General features: G+C 43.8%; 1 protein-coding gene across 12 annotated transcripts in view; it reads left to right on the plus strand.

Annotated features, from left to right (window-relative positions):
* Nucleotides 1-16,108, plus strand: part of DEPDC5 (DEP domain containing 5, GATOR1 subcomplex subunit) — a 135,161-nt gene that overhangs the window by 61,698 nt on the left and 57,355 nt on the right. For 6 of the 12 annotated variants that reach the window (XM_046025268.1, XM_046025270.1, XM_046025269.1 and 3 more), the window contains exons 21-24: nt 659-879; nt 5,366-5,569; nt 7,523-7,658; nt 8,837-8,934. In XM_046025268.1, the coding sequence (XP_045881224.1) occupies nt 659-879; nt 5,366-5,569; nt 7,523-7,658; nt 8,837-8,934 (659 nt within the window). The remainder of the gene's footprint in view (nt 1-658; nt 880-5,365; nt 5,570-7,522; nt 7,659-8,836; nt 8,935-16,108) is intronic. The other 6 variants (XM_046025272.1, XM_046025274.1, XM_046025273.1 and 3 more) reach the window with 2 other exon arrangements.

The following is a 16,108-nucleotide window of genomic DNA, read 5'->3' on the forward strand; positions in this document are numbered from 1 at the left end:
GTCACAGGTACCAAAATTAACACTAATTCTTTCATATCTTCTACTAGCCAGTCTGTAATTAGATTTCCCAGTTGTTTCAAAAATGTATTTTTAGTTTGAATTGGGATCTAAAGGAGATGTAGATATTGCATTTGATTGGAATATCTTTTTTTCTCTAAATGTAGTTGTGTTGCTTTCTTCATTCTGCTGATTGTTATGTTATAATGTTTAACTTCTCCTCTCTTTTCTGGATTTCCTATAAACCAGCAATGACCTCCAGAGGCTTGATTAGATTTAGGCTCAATTTTTCATGCAGGAAGCCTCTTGAGGTGGCGCTGTGTACTTTTCTCTTGTATCATATCGCATCCTGCTTAGTTGTCCCATTTTCAGTGATATGAGATGGATCAGTGGGGATCAAGCAGGGTTAGACTGGACCAGTCACTGCTTGATAGCAATAACCCTAGGACTTGGGCCATTTGAAAACAGTCAGTTCTTACACAGCATCTCAAGCTGCTCAAGGTAGAATACCTCCTACATTATTTTCCACTCATAGATCACACCGGGGATTTTTGTTATTGGTTTCCCAAGTATCTTGGGGTGGCGACTGGTTTTGTGTTTTCAGTTCTGGGTGGGGCAGCATCACTTGTTGGTTGGTAACTCATTGTCTCTCATCTGTCAGGTCTGTGCGAGAGCGGGAGAGTCACAATCGGAAGAGCGCCAGCTCCTGCGACGTCTCATCCAGCCCTTCCTTGCCCAGCCGCACACTGCCCACTGAGGAAGTGAGGAGCCAGGCTTCTGATGACAGCTCCCTGGGCAGGAGTGCCAACATCTTGATGATCCCACACCCTCACCTGCACCAGTATGAAGTCAGCAGCTCTTTGGGCTATACCAGCACTCGAGGTCAGAGAGCTGAAGCTTGGGCGCAGCTAGGGACAGATGGGGACAGCTCCCTTCCTATAGCAGGGGCTGGGGGGCACAGGATGTGACCAGGTGTGGATTGTAAGTCCCATATCTTAATTATTCCCATGCCAGTGCATTGAGCTGTATGTATGTGCCTCTGACACCTTTTCCCCCTTCACTGTAACTGTATACCTTTCCTTATGTTAATGTAGAGACTTTCTTAGGCCTAGAGTCAAAGGTGTTTGCTCATTTCCTTTTTTAAAAAATTTTTAAATTTTTTGAAGACTTTATTTACTTGAGAGAGAATGAGAGAGAGAGAAAACACAGAGGCAGAGGGAGAAGCATACTCACTGTTGAGCAGGGAGGTCGACATGGGGCTCAATCCCAGGACCCTGAAATCATGACCTGAGCTGACGGCAGACACTTAACCAACTGAGCCACCCAGGCACTCCTGTTTACTTATTTTCTTATCACTGCCATTTGTGCCATCCCTAAAACAGCCTCTGCCTCATATTCTGCTTTAAGATTTCTCACAGTCACCTGCTAACCTGGCTTGCAGTAACGAGCGTGGGTGCTGCTTTTTCTGTATCTCATCCTGCTGTCTGACAGCACCTGCAGCTGGAGTCTACAGGCCCCTCCTGAAAAAACTTCTATTTGAAATCATTATGGGTTCATGGAAAACTGCAAATTACACACGCACACACACACACAGGGAGGTCCTATGTACCTTTCATTCATTTCCCCATGGAGACATGTTGTATAATTATAGACAACCTCACACTCACAGAAACTGATATTGGTACAAGCCACAGAGCTTATTCAGATTTCACCAGCTTTACATGTACTCATTTGTGCATGTGTATGTCTATGCAGGTTTTTTTTGTTTTTTTTTTAAAGTAAGTACCATGCCCAACATGGGTCCTGAACTCATGACTCTGAGATCAAGAGTCATATGCTTTACCAACTGAGCCAGCCAGGCACCTCCTATGCAGTTTTATCACATGTGTAGATTTATTTATTTGTGATTATCATCATAATTAAGATACCGAACTATCCCATCATCACAAGGCTGTCTTGTGCTACCCCTTTATAGTCACACACTGTCACTAATCATTCTCTTTCTCTATAATTTTGTTAATTTCGAAGATGTTCTATAAATGTAAGCATAGCCCTTCTGACTTTTGACCAGTGACTTAGGAATGTTGTATACATGCAGCTGCCCTCTGTTGCCCTCCTGGAAGGATTCCTGAAGGGTGAGGACTGTTTTCCGTGTGCCAGGACATTGAAGGGGAAGGCATCAGCTCCAGCATCATACACACTGTGCCAAAGGCCTAGGACATTTTTTTGTTTTAATTTTATTTATTTATTTGCTAGACAGAGAGAGAGCATGAGAAGGGAGAGGGTCAGAGGGAGAAGCATAGTGCCTGCTGAGCAGGGAGCCTGATGTAGGACTTGATCCTGGGACTCCAGGATCATGACCTGAGCTGAAGGCAGTTACTTAAGCAACTGAGCCACACCCAGGTGCTCCAGGCCTAGGAAAATTTTTGACTGCAGGAAAAAGTTTGTTTGTTTTTTAACTGGCTCAAAGTATAAAAAGGAAATGCTGAAAGAGAAAGGAGCAGATATTTAATTGCATGACTATAGTATATAGCCTATGTCACATTAATTAGTTTTAGCATTCAAAGGAATTTGAATACATTTGATATTTTCTAGGTTTTCTTTTTCCCACTTTATGGAAATATCTAAGTTTACATGACAGGTACTCCCATTTTGCTGAAAATATTCTTGGTAGGGTCTGTAACAAAAGCTAAATTAAACTAAACGTTAATCCTTTCAAAACCCTTGTTTACTCTAAAATCCAGCTCTCTGGGGAAATAACATTGTAGCTTTGAAAATAGCTTTGAAAGTAGCTTTCAAATAGTTGAAAATAGTTTTCTTAAAAATTATCTGAATATTTAGTTTCTTAGTTTCTAAGAAACTAAATTCTAACTAAATTCTTTAGTTTCTTGAAAATAGTTTTCTTAAAAATTATCTGAATATTAGAATTGATTTCAATGTCCTTTAGTGATATTTGGGAGTTTATGGAGAAAGCCAAAACCAATTCACTGGAATATTGTAAGGCAGTACAATCTATAGGCCCTTAGTTTACTATTTCTCTGCTATGTTTAGGGGGCCTTATTTATTTACCTACCCAACAAAACATAAAAAACATTTCCCCATTCCTCTATATGTATTTTTGACCCATTTTATCCCTTAGTCATATTTCTCATCCTTTTCAAAGCATGAATTTACCTTTTTAAAAAATTGGGTTTTCTCCTTTTACTTTCATGACAACTAACTAGACCATATTCTTCTTTACTTGGTAAACCAGATCATCGGTTTATTAACTAACAGTGAAAAATATAGCTTTCACGGAGATCTGAATGTTCTCTTGCATGCACATCAGCTTTGAGGAATTAACTATTCCTGTATACCAGGTTCTTTGGTAGGCATTGGCTAAATATTGGTGGACAAGACAGATTCCTTGATGCCATGGAATTTGCATCTATTGGATACCCTTGCTAACGTGGGTGATTGCTTAGTGAACATGGGATGCACACCAGGGATGCTGGTTGTGGGTTTTAACTCTCTGATCCACTTAGGTTATGTAGCCTCCATCTCTGTAATAGGCACCTGTCTGCCATTGGATGGGGGACAGGTTGAGTCTAAATATCATGCAACTTCTTTGTCAGGTCAGCACTGGATGCATCCATTTCTTTTCTCCCAAGAATTTTTTTTTTTTAAAACATGGTGGCATTTGATTGCTTTCTTATGTCCTGGTCACTGAGTCAGAAGGAAGAGGTTCTGATCCACCCAATCATTAGGGCCCCAGGATCCTTCCATCCTGGGATGCCATGATCATTAGCACTGGTCTTCAAAGTTGGCACAGTAGGGGAAAAGAGAAGGGATAATTATGAGTGGAGATATTTGTGGTCTAGGCCTTCAATTGGAGCATTTCACTTCTACCTGTGTTCTCTTGGCTAAAACAAAGTTTTTTATTTTATTTTATTTATTTTTATTTTATATTTTCCAGTATAGTTAACATACAGTGTTATATTAGTTTCAGGTATACAATAGAGTGATTTAACAATTCTGTACATCATCAACAAGTATACTCCTTAATCCCAATGCCTCCATCCACCTCCCCTCTGGTAACTATCAGTTTGTTCTCTATAGTTAAGAGTCTGTTTCTTGGTTTGTCCCTCTTTCTCTATTCTCCTTTGCTCATTTGTTTTACATTTTGCTTAGTGTAATACTCTCTGACTCCACTCACGTCATTGCAAATGGCAAGTTTTCATTCTTTGTCATGGCTGAATAATTTATCATTGTATTTATATACCACATCTTTTTCCATTCATGTATTGATGGATGCTTGGGCTGCTTCCATAATTTGGCTATTGTAAGTAATCCTGCTATAAACATAGGGGTGCATATATCCCTTTGAATTAGTGTTTTTGTATTCTTTGGGTAAATACCTGGTAGTGTGTTTACTATATCATAGGGTAATTCTATTTTTACTTTTTTGAGGAACCTCCTTACTCTTCTCCACAGTGACTGCACCAGTTTACATTCCTACCAACAGTGCAAGGGGTGGAATGAAGTTATTTTGCCCCAGCACAAAGGGGCTGTAGTCTCGTGCGCCTACACATTTGCTATCTCTGCCAGGATCTGTCCTTCTAGGCACCAAATATCTATTTATATTTTTATTTTTTTAAAGATTTTATTTATTTGACAGAGGGACATACAGCGAGAGAGGGAACACAAGCAGGGGGAGTAGGCTGAAGAGGGAGAAGAGAGGGAGAGGCTGAAGAGAGGAAGAAGCAGGCTTCCTGCCAAGTAGGGAGCCCGATGCGGGGCTTGATCCCAGGACTCTGGGATCATGACCTGAGCTGAAGGCAGACGCTTAACAGACTGAGCCATCCAGGCGCCCCTCAAATATCTATTTTTATTGTTCATTCCATATAGAATATACTCACCCTATCTCCCAGGGAATTGTTGCATTCAGCTCAAAGTATAAGGTCTTCCGCAGATGTGTGTGGTCCTCCCCATCAGGTTGTGGTGTGACTTCATTGGGCCAGTAATTTAGGAACCAGAATGCCCTTCTTTTAGGTATTTATTTATTGAGAAAGCATGGGGGAGGGGCAATGGGAGAGGGAGAAAGAATTGCCCCACACAGGGCTTGACTCTCAGGACCCTAGGGTCATGACCTGAGCTGAAATCAAGAGTCAGACCCCTTAAGTGACTGAGCCACCCAGGTGCCCCTCTCTCGGGTTTTAAAAAGCGAATCAAATGTTTCATTTCGTTATAGTCCAGTGATTTTACATGTTTCTCTCACTCCCTAACATGTATGATATCCAAGATTCTGGTCAGCTTGACTGATTGCCTGCCCATTCCTGGTTTCACCATGATCTGTGGTTTCTCTTTGTGCCCCCACCATCACTGACAGATATCCTGGAGAACATGATGGAGCCACCACAGCGAGACTCTAGCGCACCGGGGAGGTTCCACGTAGGCAGTGCAGAATCCATGCTGCATGTTCGACCTGGGGGATACACACCCCAGCGGGCACTCATTAACCCCTTTGCCCCCTCACGAATGCCCATGAAGCTCACCTCCAACAGAAGGCGCTGGATGCACACTTTTCCTGTGGGTAAGTTGGTTGCTCGGGAAAGAGCCTAGGCTGGGAGCTGCTGGTCCTGGTCCTTGTCACTAACCAACCATGTGGCTTGGTCAAGTATTTCAACTTCTCTATACCTCTGGTGCCCCACGCATGAGATGTGGATAACCATGGCTATTCTGCCTACCCCAGGGTTCTTGTGAGAATTCTTGAGGGTACACTTGGAAAGGGCCTTGTAACGACCGAGCTTTGTAAACCTAAGGGCTTCTCATTTTTGTTTGCAAAGGACTGTACTTTGTCACCCGCCTTCTTTCTTAAGACGATTGCCCCTCATTCTTGTTCATTCCTTCCTCTCCTAGCTCTCTCTCTGGATAGTGATATTATTGTCTTGCTTACACAGAAGTTATGTTACTCTGTGTTCTCTCAGGGGTCTCTGACAACTGAAAAAAAACAAAACAGGACATTTTTTGAGAAATGGGTGTACCTTTTTGTTTGTTTGTTTGTTTTTTTGGTTTCTTTGGGTTTTTTTTTTTAGTTCAAATAAGTAAAAAAAAAGTGTGTAAAATAAGTGAGTTCTATTTTTTATAATGAGATGCTATACAGAAATAAAATTGAACTACAACCATATACAAACCTATGTTTAAATTTACAAACATAATGAAAGAAACCTGACATAAAGAAGTACATTCTGTATGATTCCATTTAAATTAAGTTCAAAAGCAATCAAAACTTAAGAAAATTTTTTTTCTTCAAATTCACTGTTTTTCCTAGCCTGTCCTCTTTGATCTGGGTTCTCTCCTACAGAGGATGACAGTAAGATTTTATAAAGCTGTGGCTAAAATTAAACTTCAGCTTAATGGGCTCTGACTGGGCTGGGAGGGAACAGATGCATTAAACTCCAGGGTTTTTTCATGGAAGCGATCCTGCTGAATGCCTGCACATGTCTAGTTATTTCCTCTTCCACTTGCTTTTAGTGTTAAAAGTTGAATAAGTGAGAAATGAATCTGGTTGTTTGGGCTGTAATGGGGGGTCACTCCCAAACTCCTCTTTGCCCCGCTTCTCCCTGCCATAATCAGTCGCATGATTTGTTTCTTTCCGATGTCTCTTTCCCTACATTGTTATCCCCGTGGGCTCCCTTCAAATTCTCTTACGAGAACTGTTGATGTTTCTTGTGTGACCTCTAGCTCTTCTCGCTCCAAACCGTCAGGTACACTTTCCTAAAACAGGACTGTCTGGCCCCGCTTCCTCTGTTTCCTCCTTCTGCCCGCCCAGCCTGCTCATAGCTGAGGCTCTCCTTTGCCCGACTCCCCAACTTGGGGTCTCCTTGCTCCCATCCTCAGAGGTTCTGTTCTTCCCCAAGCCCATCTGGTGGTCTCCTGCTTGTCTTTTGGCTCCTCCACATTTGCGATTTCATACACATTGTTTCTTCTGCCCAAGTACGCACCCTTTCCTCCAGTTCCTGCTAACCTTGCTGAACACTCACCTCTGAAGCTTCTCCTTCCCCAGGAAGCATTTTTTAGTAGATTTCACTCATGGTGATTTCTCTTCCGCCCACCGATGTCTTTTCTGCACTTGTTCATCCTCTGCTGCTTAGAGTTACAGTTGTCACTGCCTTATGTGTTAACAGAGTCATTGGCATTTCACTTGTTGTGTTCCTTGTTTAGTTTGTGTTAGCCCTCCTGGGAGGGGCCCTCTACTCCTATATGTCAGTGTTTCTCCATGGTGTCTGAGCTTGATATGCATGAGACTGAGGCTGAACAGGATGACAAGTGTGAGGCCCCACAGGAGGATGAGTCCTGCTCAGAAGAGGAGATGTCCCTTTGGGAAGCTGGAGGGTCATGTGTGTAATGTTCCCCTTGGTGTGCTCTCTTGACGGTCTTTCCCAGCACCCATGTCCCAGCAGCTGGCAAGAAGGAAGAATCAAGCTAAGTACAAAGCACTGGCTGTTGGGTGGGAATGATGCTCAGTGGATCTTTGTCTGGGTAGGACCATCCGGAGAGGCCATCCAGATCCATCACCAGACCCGGCAGAATATGGCGGAGCTGCAGGGCAGCGGGCAGAGGGATCCAACTCACTCCTCTGCAGAGCTGCTGGAGTTAGCGTATCATGAAGCAGCTGGAAGGTGAGGATGTGCGTAGGGCTCCAGAAGGTACCTTGAGAAACTCCCCAACACCCAGGACCATGGCTGAACAGTCTGCTGACCAAATGTTATGTTTCCTTGACTTGAAGGGGCAGGATGAGATCAAGCCTTCCCTTTGTCAGTGCCATTCCTTTCACCGGGCCAAGTGCAAAGCAAATAGCCTGACACTGTTGCCACACATGTTACCCAGGCCCTGCTGTAGCTTTCATTCAAAGCATACTTTGTAAACCTCAAACATGAGCTTCGTCTAAACCTTAGCCAAGGGTGAGACCGAGCGCTGAGGCAGGTGGTTCATGCTGCGTATTTCAGGCAGTCTGTCTATGACTTTTGTCGTTTTGGTCACTGAGAAATTCCACTGTTGATTTTAGAAGTTGTTTATGCTAAAAGCAGTGGAAATCAAGGCCTGCATTTATAGAGACAACTCTTCCGAACCTGGGCTATGAATGCGGTACAAGGCAGCCAAGAGAGTCAGTGCAGGAATAAAGTCTGTTAAGCCTTGACAAACATGAGCTAGGGTGACCTCCAGCCTCACTGTTCCTGTGATGCTTTAGGAGACACTTGGCAAAGGGCAGGCTTCGGCCCCCTTTTCAATCACCTCAACATGCCATTGGTTGGATGAGATAGGGCAGGGCCTGACCCTCTTTATCAGCTTATGTTGGTACCTCCTTTCAGTCACCTCACATCCTCCTGTCCATGTGAGCAGGGGAAGGCTGAGGACAAGAAAGGGCGGGCTTCTCTGCATGGCAGTGGGAGAGTAGTTTTGAGGGGGCAAGGGCAGGACAAATAGGCCACAGGGGAGGCCAGAGCTGGCCCACATACCGAGCACGGCAGCCTGGTAGCCTGTGATATGGCTCCCAGTTGTTGCCAGCCCATGTGGCCAGATATTCAGAGCTGTTTTTGATGAAAACTCCCGGGATACAGGGTAAGCAGGATGAAAGAGGTGATGGTCTGCATTAAGCCAGGTGGAGGGGAGGCCAGAGCTGGCCCACATACCGAGCACGGCAGCCTGGTAGCCTGTGATATGGCTCCCAGTTGTTGCCAGCCCATGTGGCCAGATATTCAGAGCTGTTTTTGATGAAAACTCCCGGGATACAGGGTAAGCAGGATGAAAGAGGTGATGGTCTGCATTAAGCCAGGTGGCTGGGCTCTGTTCTCTGCAGGCACAGCACTTCTCGTCAGCCTGGTGACAGCATGTCCTTCTTGAACTTCAGTGGAACAGAAGAGCTTTCTGTCAGTCTGCTTAGCAACAGTGGTGCAGGTAACCAATCCAAGAGGTAACTTGGGATGCTCAGAGTTGCAGGCTCACATCTAGAAAAGACACGGGGAACCAGAGAAGCAGGGCCAAGTCTATTTTGGGATCATTTCAGCCACGATTTTGGGTCACCTATTTAGAAGCAGTGCTGTATAATGCATGGAATTAGAAATAGGCCGCACGTTACATTTTGAGCCAAGAACACATTGGTCAAGGTGCATTCATCATTGGCCTGTCAGTGAGTCGTGACCAAGGGCTGCATATGAGCTTGGTGTGGAGGGTAACACCAGGGACAGCAGGAGTAGCCTCTGCTCTCAAGGAGCTTCCAGATCTGGGAGTAGGGGCCTCACTCAGCAGCATAAAAATAATCAGAAGAGGCCCAAAGTGAAACAGTGTGATTCTAGTTGTGCAATCAGAAAAGAGAAGGATGGCATTTTTGCTTCAAGAAGTGGGCAAGCACCTCAGAGTTGAAGGCAAAGAGTTTGGTTACCTAGAGAGTTAGCAGGTGAGAGTTCTAGGTGGAAGTGGGGGAGAGGATAAACTTATACAGGTTATATGATTTCCGGAAGCACTTGTATATCTCCCCTGTCATGCAGTCATCCTAGGAGGACATGTGCTATTAAATATTTTTTGCACATGGGGCAACTTAATGCCCAGAGGTGTACAGATACTACATGAATCTCTCAAGCCCGTGGCCAGGTATCCTGACTCAGACTGCTGTTTGTCATTTCGACCACAATTTTCAGAGTACCATTAGGATGTAGGGGAGTAGGAGTTGGGATGGGTGAGCACAGATTTTGGAAAACCTCACAGGACAGCTGTTGTTCAACATGAGTGTGAAAAACATTAAAACTTGGGGGGCAGGGTGGAAATGGGCTGCTCTTAGTTTTCTGTAACTAACTGCATTTCTATAACTTAGCTTAAAGAAGGTATAGTGAAAGTGAAGTTGTATGAGATTGGTTGTATGAAGTGTTATTTCCATTCTTTGGTTGCTTCATCCAACAATATTTCTAGAGGTCTGTGGCTAAGCATTGAAAAGCAGTTGGAAGTAAATGAATCCCTAAAGGATTTTAATTAATTCATTTTCTTCCCTTCTTCCCTCCTTCCTTTCTTCTCTCTCTCTCTCTCTCTTTTATTCTTTCTCTTTAAATGAGAAAATGAACTGAATAACAGTTTGGGGATAAGATATTTTTTATGCCTGCACTCAAGGTTCTGAAAATGTCACTGGGCTACCAGACTCCTGTAAAGTGCCTTCAGAACATCATAAAGGCAACCTTTCCATTTTGCTAAGCCAAGGGGCCATTTTATAGGAACCTAGACTTTGAACTTCCCAGGCTGTTTGGAGTGGGTTGTACCAATGAGGACTGCTCTAGGGCTCACGGGACTACAGTTTGACCTAGTTTTACTGGTGACCTGAAGCAAGGGGATTCTGGGTTCCAACAGCAACAGCACCAAAATTTACCCTGACTAGTCTTGGAGAGGTTCTGGGCCTGGGATAGAAAAGGTAGACCAGATGATTTCTCAGAAGATGAATCTTTTGGAAATTTGAAATCTACTTTGAGGAAAAAAGGAAGTTTCAAAGAATCCTTATTTGGGGATGGTTGTAGAAGATCCTCTAATGACACCCGTCATGCTTGCACCATACATCCAGGCACCTGATGGGCCTCTCTGCTTGGATGACTCCCGAGTACCTCATCCTTAGTGTACTGACAACACAAATTATGTCTTGTGGTTCTCCTACCCCCTCTCCCTCTTCTGTTCCCTCCTTCTTCTGACTCTGGCCCCTCTCCTCCATTCTCAACTGCCACTGCTTTGGTTCAGAAATGACCCCTGCCATTTCTGGCCAGGATTATGATAGCAGCCTTCTAAGTGATCTTCCTGATCCTGTTCCTGTCCCCTCTGATTCATCTTCCGTGCTGTGACCAAGGACATAGTTCCAAATGCAAATCTGATCAGGCACCCCTTCCCATGCATAAAACCCTCCCATGGTTCATGGCCTGTAATGCTGGTCATTACCTGTCTCCTGCCTGCCTTGTGTCCTCATTTGTCACCACTTCTGCACATCACTGCATGGAGAAAGAACTCAGGCTGTCGACTCTTCTGATGTGAGTCCTGACTCCACTTCTAATGGGCAATGAGGCCCTCAGGCCAGGTAACCTCCATGTGTCTCACTTTGATCTGTATCATTCAGTGTGATAATCCATGTAAGGTGCTTGGAATAGCACCTGGCAAGCATGGGGCATGCTCAGTGAATGAGAGCTGCCATTATCAGGTATGTTATGAGATGTGCATATGTTATATTCCAGCCATTGCTTATGGCTCCTCCAAAGATCCTAGTCCTCTTAATCCTTTGCATGGACTAGTCTGCCTGCAGAATGCTTTTCCTCTGTCTTCAGCCCTCATTCTCCCTGGCGGACATGAGCTCAGTCTTTATGATTCAAGCCCAACAATACCTTCTCTTTGAAGCTTCGCTGTCATCCCCAGGCCTTCCCAGGAGATGGTAGACATGTTTCCACAGAGCTCCATATGCATAACGCAATTGTACTACTTGGCATATCATGATCCCGCTGTTTGTTTCTATGTCTGTCTCTGCACTAGACTGAGAGAACTTATCTTTATTCATCTTCTCCTCACAGTGTTTAGCACATTTATTGACAAATGAATTTGTGCTTCCATGATCAAGCTGCCATATGTGAGAAGCATTTGAACAGCCCATGAAATTATTCTCTTTAATTGGTGTGCAAGTGTGCAATTACATAAATATGTTCTAGAGTGTGTAGCTTCTTAGAGAAGGTGTGGGCTCCTTAGAGTCTTTTTCTAGTCAGGGTGAGAACGTTAAGTAGGAGCATCCTTACCTTTGCCTGGTCTGTTTATGACTGGTAGCATGTGTTTTCAAAGAGGCAAGACGTCATTAGGAGGTAGACTGAAGGATTGGGCTCCCATAGGAATTGAATTCCCATCTTTGATCTTGTGCTTCCTGATCAATTATGTCAGCCAGCCACAGAAAGGATTAGGTAAAAATTATTCTAATTTTTATTACCATGTATAATAACCAATTAATGTCAGACGTATCAGGATATATCTTGAATCTTTCCATATGGTATCACTGCCACCAGTCCCAGCCCTGTCCAAGGTACCTTCATATTTTGCTTGACTGTTGCAGTATCCCACTAACTGGTCTCTCAGCTTCCTCCTTTTGTCCTTTCATGTAGTTTATTTCCAGCACAGCAATTCTGAGTGACCCTCTGAAAATAGAAGTTAGATCACGAAACTTCTGTGCACAAAACCCCCTGGGGCTTCCCAGTGCACTCAGATTAAAAGCCAAGGGTGTTATGGTAGCCAACAGAGCCCCCTGCCTCTTGTGACCCCTTTTTTACTCTCAGACCTCATCTCCTCATTTCCCCTTGCACTTCAGTGAAGTGGTTTCCCAAATGTATGAGGCACACTCTGCATCTGAGGCACACTCTTGCTCATTCCTGTGCTCTGCTGTCACACTGAAGAACTTTATGGGAAAGGTCTGCATGTCTCAGTTTGCCCAGGACAGTCCTGGTTTGAATTCACTGTCCTGTATAATTATTAATAGTGTCTCCTTTCACTCTTGAAGGTGTCCTGGATTGGATGATAAATGATATGGCCACCCTACCCACAGCTTTTTGTATTCCTTCCATTAGGTCTTACCCAAATTGCCTCTCTCTACCCTGGCACTCCCCATCCATCTTCCATGCCTATTATTTCTCTAGAATACCACCTGTTATACTAGATCTTTTAATTTTGTATTTTTTATTGTAAGCTCCAAGAAGGCAAGGATTGTTTCCCTCATGGCTGTATCTTTAGAACTTAAAACAGTCCCTGGCACATATCAGGTAGTTGAATGAATATTAAAAGCTTTCTGAGGTTAGCTTTTCCTCTACTGGAGAGTGCTTTTCTTTCCTGTCTTACAACCTTATTGAACAGTGAACTGGATGCCTTTTATCAAAGGCTTAGATAGTGTTTTTCTGCCTTGCTTGTTGTTTTTTTTTTTTTTAAAGATTTTATTTATTTATTTGACAGAGAGAAATCACAACTAGGCAGAGAGGCAGGCAGAGAGATAGAAAGAGAGCCCGATGCGGTACTCGATCCCAGGACCCTGAGATATGACCTGAGCTGAAGGCAGTGGCTTAACCCACTGAGCCACCCAGGCGCCCCTGCCTTGCTTGTTTTTGAAGTGACTTTCAAGCCATCCTCAATCTTCCTGGAATTTGGTTTGCTTTCTCAAAACCCACTATACTCTTACCTATTCCAGAAATGTTTATTGAACTGTAGGCACTGTGCTAAGGCCTGAGAAGAAACAAAATAATTAAGGCACCAGTTCTCTTCACCTCAGGGAGCTCTGGCTCGCCATTCATTTGCAATTCGTTTGAAGCAGTTTTGTGCAAGATAACAACCATGAAAGGGAAGCCCTCTTGTGGGGAGCTAGACCTAGTGGTTTACTGTGCAGTTTGAACATGTGACCTCTGCTACATTATGATATGATAGATGAAGGAGTGCCCCAGCCCTGTCCCTCATGGTCTTTAGAGTTTAGCCTTTGCTGATGCTCAGGTTCATCATCTGTATAATGGACGTAAAGATCTTCACCTTCGTGCCTGTCTCACAGGGTTATTGTAAGGAGCGAAGGTAGATTGGGCTCCTTAAGGGCAAAATTGTTACAATAGGTTCTCATTTGGGGACAAAGTGGGGTCTAACTAAACAACTAGTTATCTTTTTATTCATTAAAAGGTAGAAAAGAAACAGAACCTCATATGTGACCCCACCTTTACCTCCTGGGCTTGACAGTTTGCACCATCTGCAGGCACTCAAGTGTGACTCAGATTTTCTCCTGCCTTTGGACATGATTCATATGGAAGTCACGATTCACAGGAGTGGTGCCTCTGTGGGTTTCCCTCCTGGCCCTTTAGAATTTCATTTCAAGCATTGTTGGCTGGGGCTCATACCTGTACACTTCACTTGTACACTCCCCAGCAGGGACCAGGTGGTTGATGAGTTTGGGGAGACAGTCTTTTTCTTTTCTTTTCTTTCTTTTTTTTTTTTTTTTTTTTTTGAGATATTATTTATTTGAGAGAGAGAGCAAGACAGTGTGAATGAGCATAAGCAGGGGGGCGGGGCAAAGGGAAGGGTAGAAGCAGACTCCCTGCTGAGCAGGGAGCCCACTGTGAGGCTTAATTCCAGGACCCTGGGATCATGACCTGAGCCAAAGACAGATGCTTAACTGACAGAGCCACCCAGGCAGCCTGGGGAGATCATTTTTATACCTCTTGTTTCTTTTCTTTTCTTTTTTTTTTTTTTTTTTTAAGATTTTATTTATTTATTTGACAGAGAGAGAGAGATCACAAGCAGGCAGAGAGAGAGGAGGAAGCAGGCTCCCCGCCGAGCAGGGGATCAATCCCAGGACCCTGAGATCATGACCTGAGCTGAAGGCAGAGGCTTTAACCCACTGAGCCACCCAGGCGCCCCTATACCTCTTGTTTCTTTAACCGGGCACCCATTTATAAGACTGTCAGTAATTGTCATTCCCTTCCTTGGGGATAAGTGCTCTAGATGATTTTGAAAAAGAAAACAACGGGATGCGATGCTTTCTTTCCCTGTGGTATTGGGACTCAGGATCTGCAACTTGGTATTTGTGTTGAGTATTAGGTACATGTGGCAGCCTGATAGCTGAAGTAAAGAGGAAGTCGTAGCACAATGAGGCTGGAGGAAAGGCCCTCAGAGTCATTCACCCAGGCCAGGTTGGGATTTTTCTGGGTAAGTTCCATCTCTGTACCCCAGAGAGGACAAATGACTAGCCCCACACACAGGTTTCTAGATGTCACCTGGGACCAGTTCCAAAGGCTCCACACTGATGATCCGTTTTGGCCTGAGGTTAGCAAGTGAAGGATATGTTCATACTTCTTCTTCTTCTTCTTTTTTAAAGATTTATTTATTTAATTTTGAGAGAGCGAGAGTAAGCATATGTGTGCCCACGAGTAGGCTGAGGGACAGACGGAGAGGGAGAGAGAGACTCTTAAACAGGCTCCCCGATGAGCGTAAAGCCCAACGTGGGGTGTATCCCACGAGCCTGAGATCATGACCCGAGCCAAAATCAAGAGTTGAATGCTCAACTGACTAAGCCACCGACATGCCACCAAATTCAGATTTCTTGACTTTGAAAAGATGTCAAAAGACAAAGCTAAGATGGCGATTTTCAGCATTGTTTCCCCAAGGTGAGTGAATATTTGACTTTGAATGTTGAGAATAAGGTCTCATTCACAAATGTTAGGTTGGAGCAGAGCTAACTGACCATGAGGTGTCACCTTGGTCACCTCAAGTTGTGAGGCTGTCGTATGCCAATAGCCAGTCCATTTTACTGAAAGTAAAATCTTAAAGGCAGAGCTGGTGGGAGCAACAGTTCATTGGGCTTGAACTGCAAAAAAACTGTGTATAAAGAGCCTCATAAAAGATCACAAAATATCTTTCTTTTAATGTTTTTCATTGCTTTTTTAAAAAGTGAAGTGTGTGTGTGTGTGTGTGTGTGTGTGTGTGTCATAAAAGGCTTGTGGCCTTAAATGTGCTTTTGTCCATTAGAGATGGCACAGTTCTACTTTTGGCCTAGAAGCCAGAGCTGCTCTGAGAATCCCTATTGGTTTGCCTCTTTGCCCTCAAAGAATTGCCCACATAGTTATAAGTTGAACTGTTTCTTTATTAGTGTAAGAATTTCAGTTCTCATAGACCCAGTCTGGATTTGGGTTTTCTTAAAAAAAAAAAAAAAAGATGCTTTAATGACAAAAATTTAGCATCTAAATCTGTGAGGTAATGTATTTAATAATTTCCTATTGCTCAGAATACTTTGAGGAGGCTGGTTTTATACCACTTGTCTTCATACTAGTTCTCAGGCAGGCTGAACAAGAAAATCCACTTTGTGGCTTTTTTAAAAAAAAATATTTTATTTATTTATTTGAGAGACAGAGTGAACACGAGCAGGGGGAAGAGAAGAGGGAGAGGGAGAAGCAGGCTTCCCACTGAGCAGGGAGTCCAACTTGGAGCTTGATCTCAGGACCCTAGGATCACAACCTGAGCCAGAGGCAGACATTTAGCTGTCTGAGCCACCCAGGTGCCCCCACCTCTTTGCTTTTTAAGAGCCGTGCTTTGTGTTGCATGATGATGGATG

This window comes from Meles meles, chromosome 12 (assembly GCF_922984935.1).
Source record: "Meles meles chromosome 12, mMelMel3.1 paternal haplotype, whole genome shotgun sequence".
Classification (NCBI taxonomy): Eukaryota; Metazoa; Chordata; class Mammalia; order Carnivora; family Mustelidae; genus Meles; species Meles meles.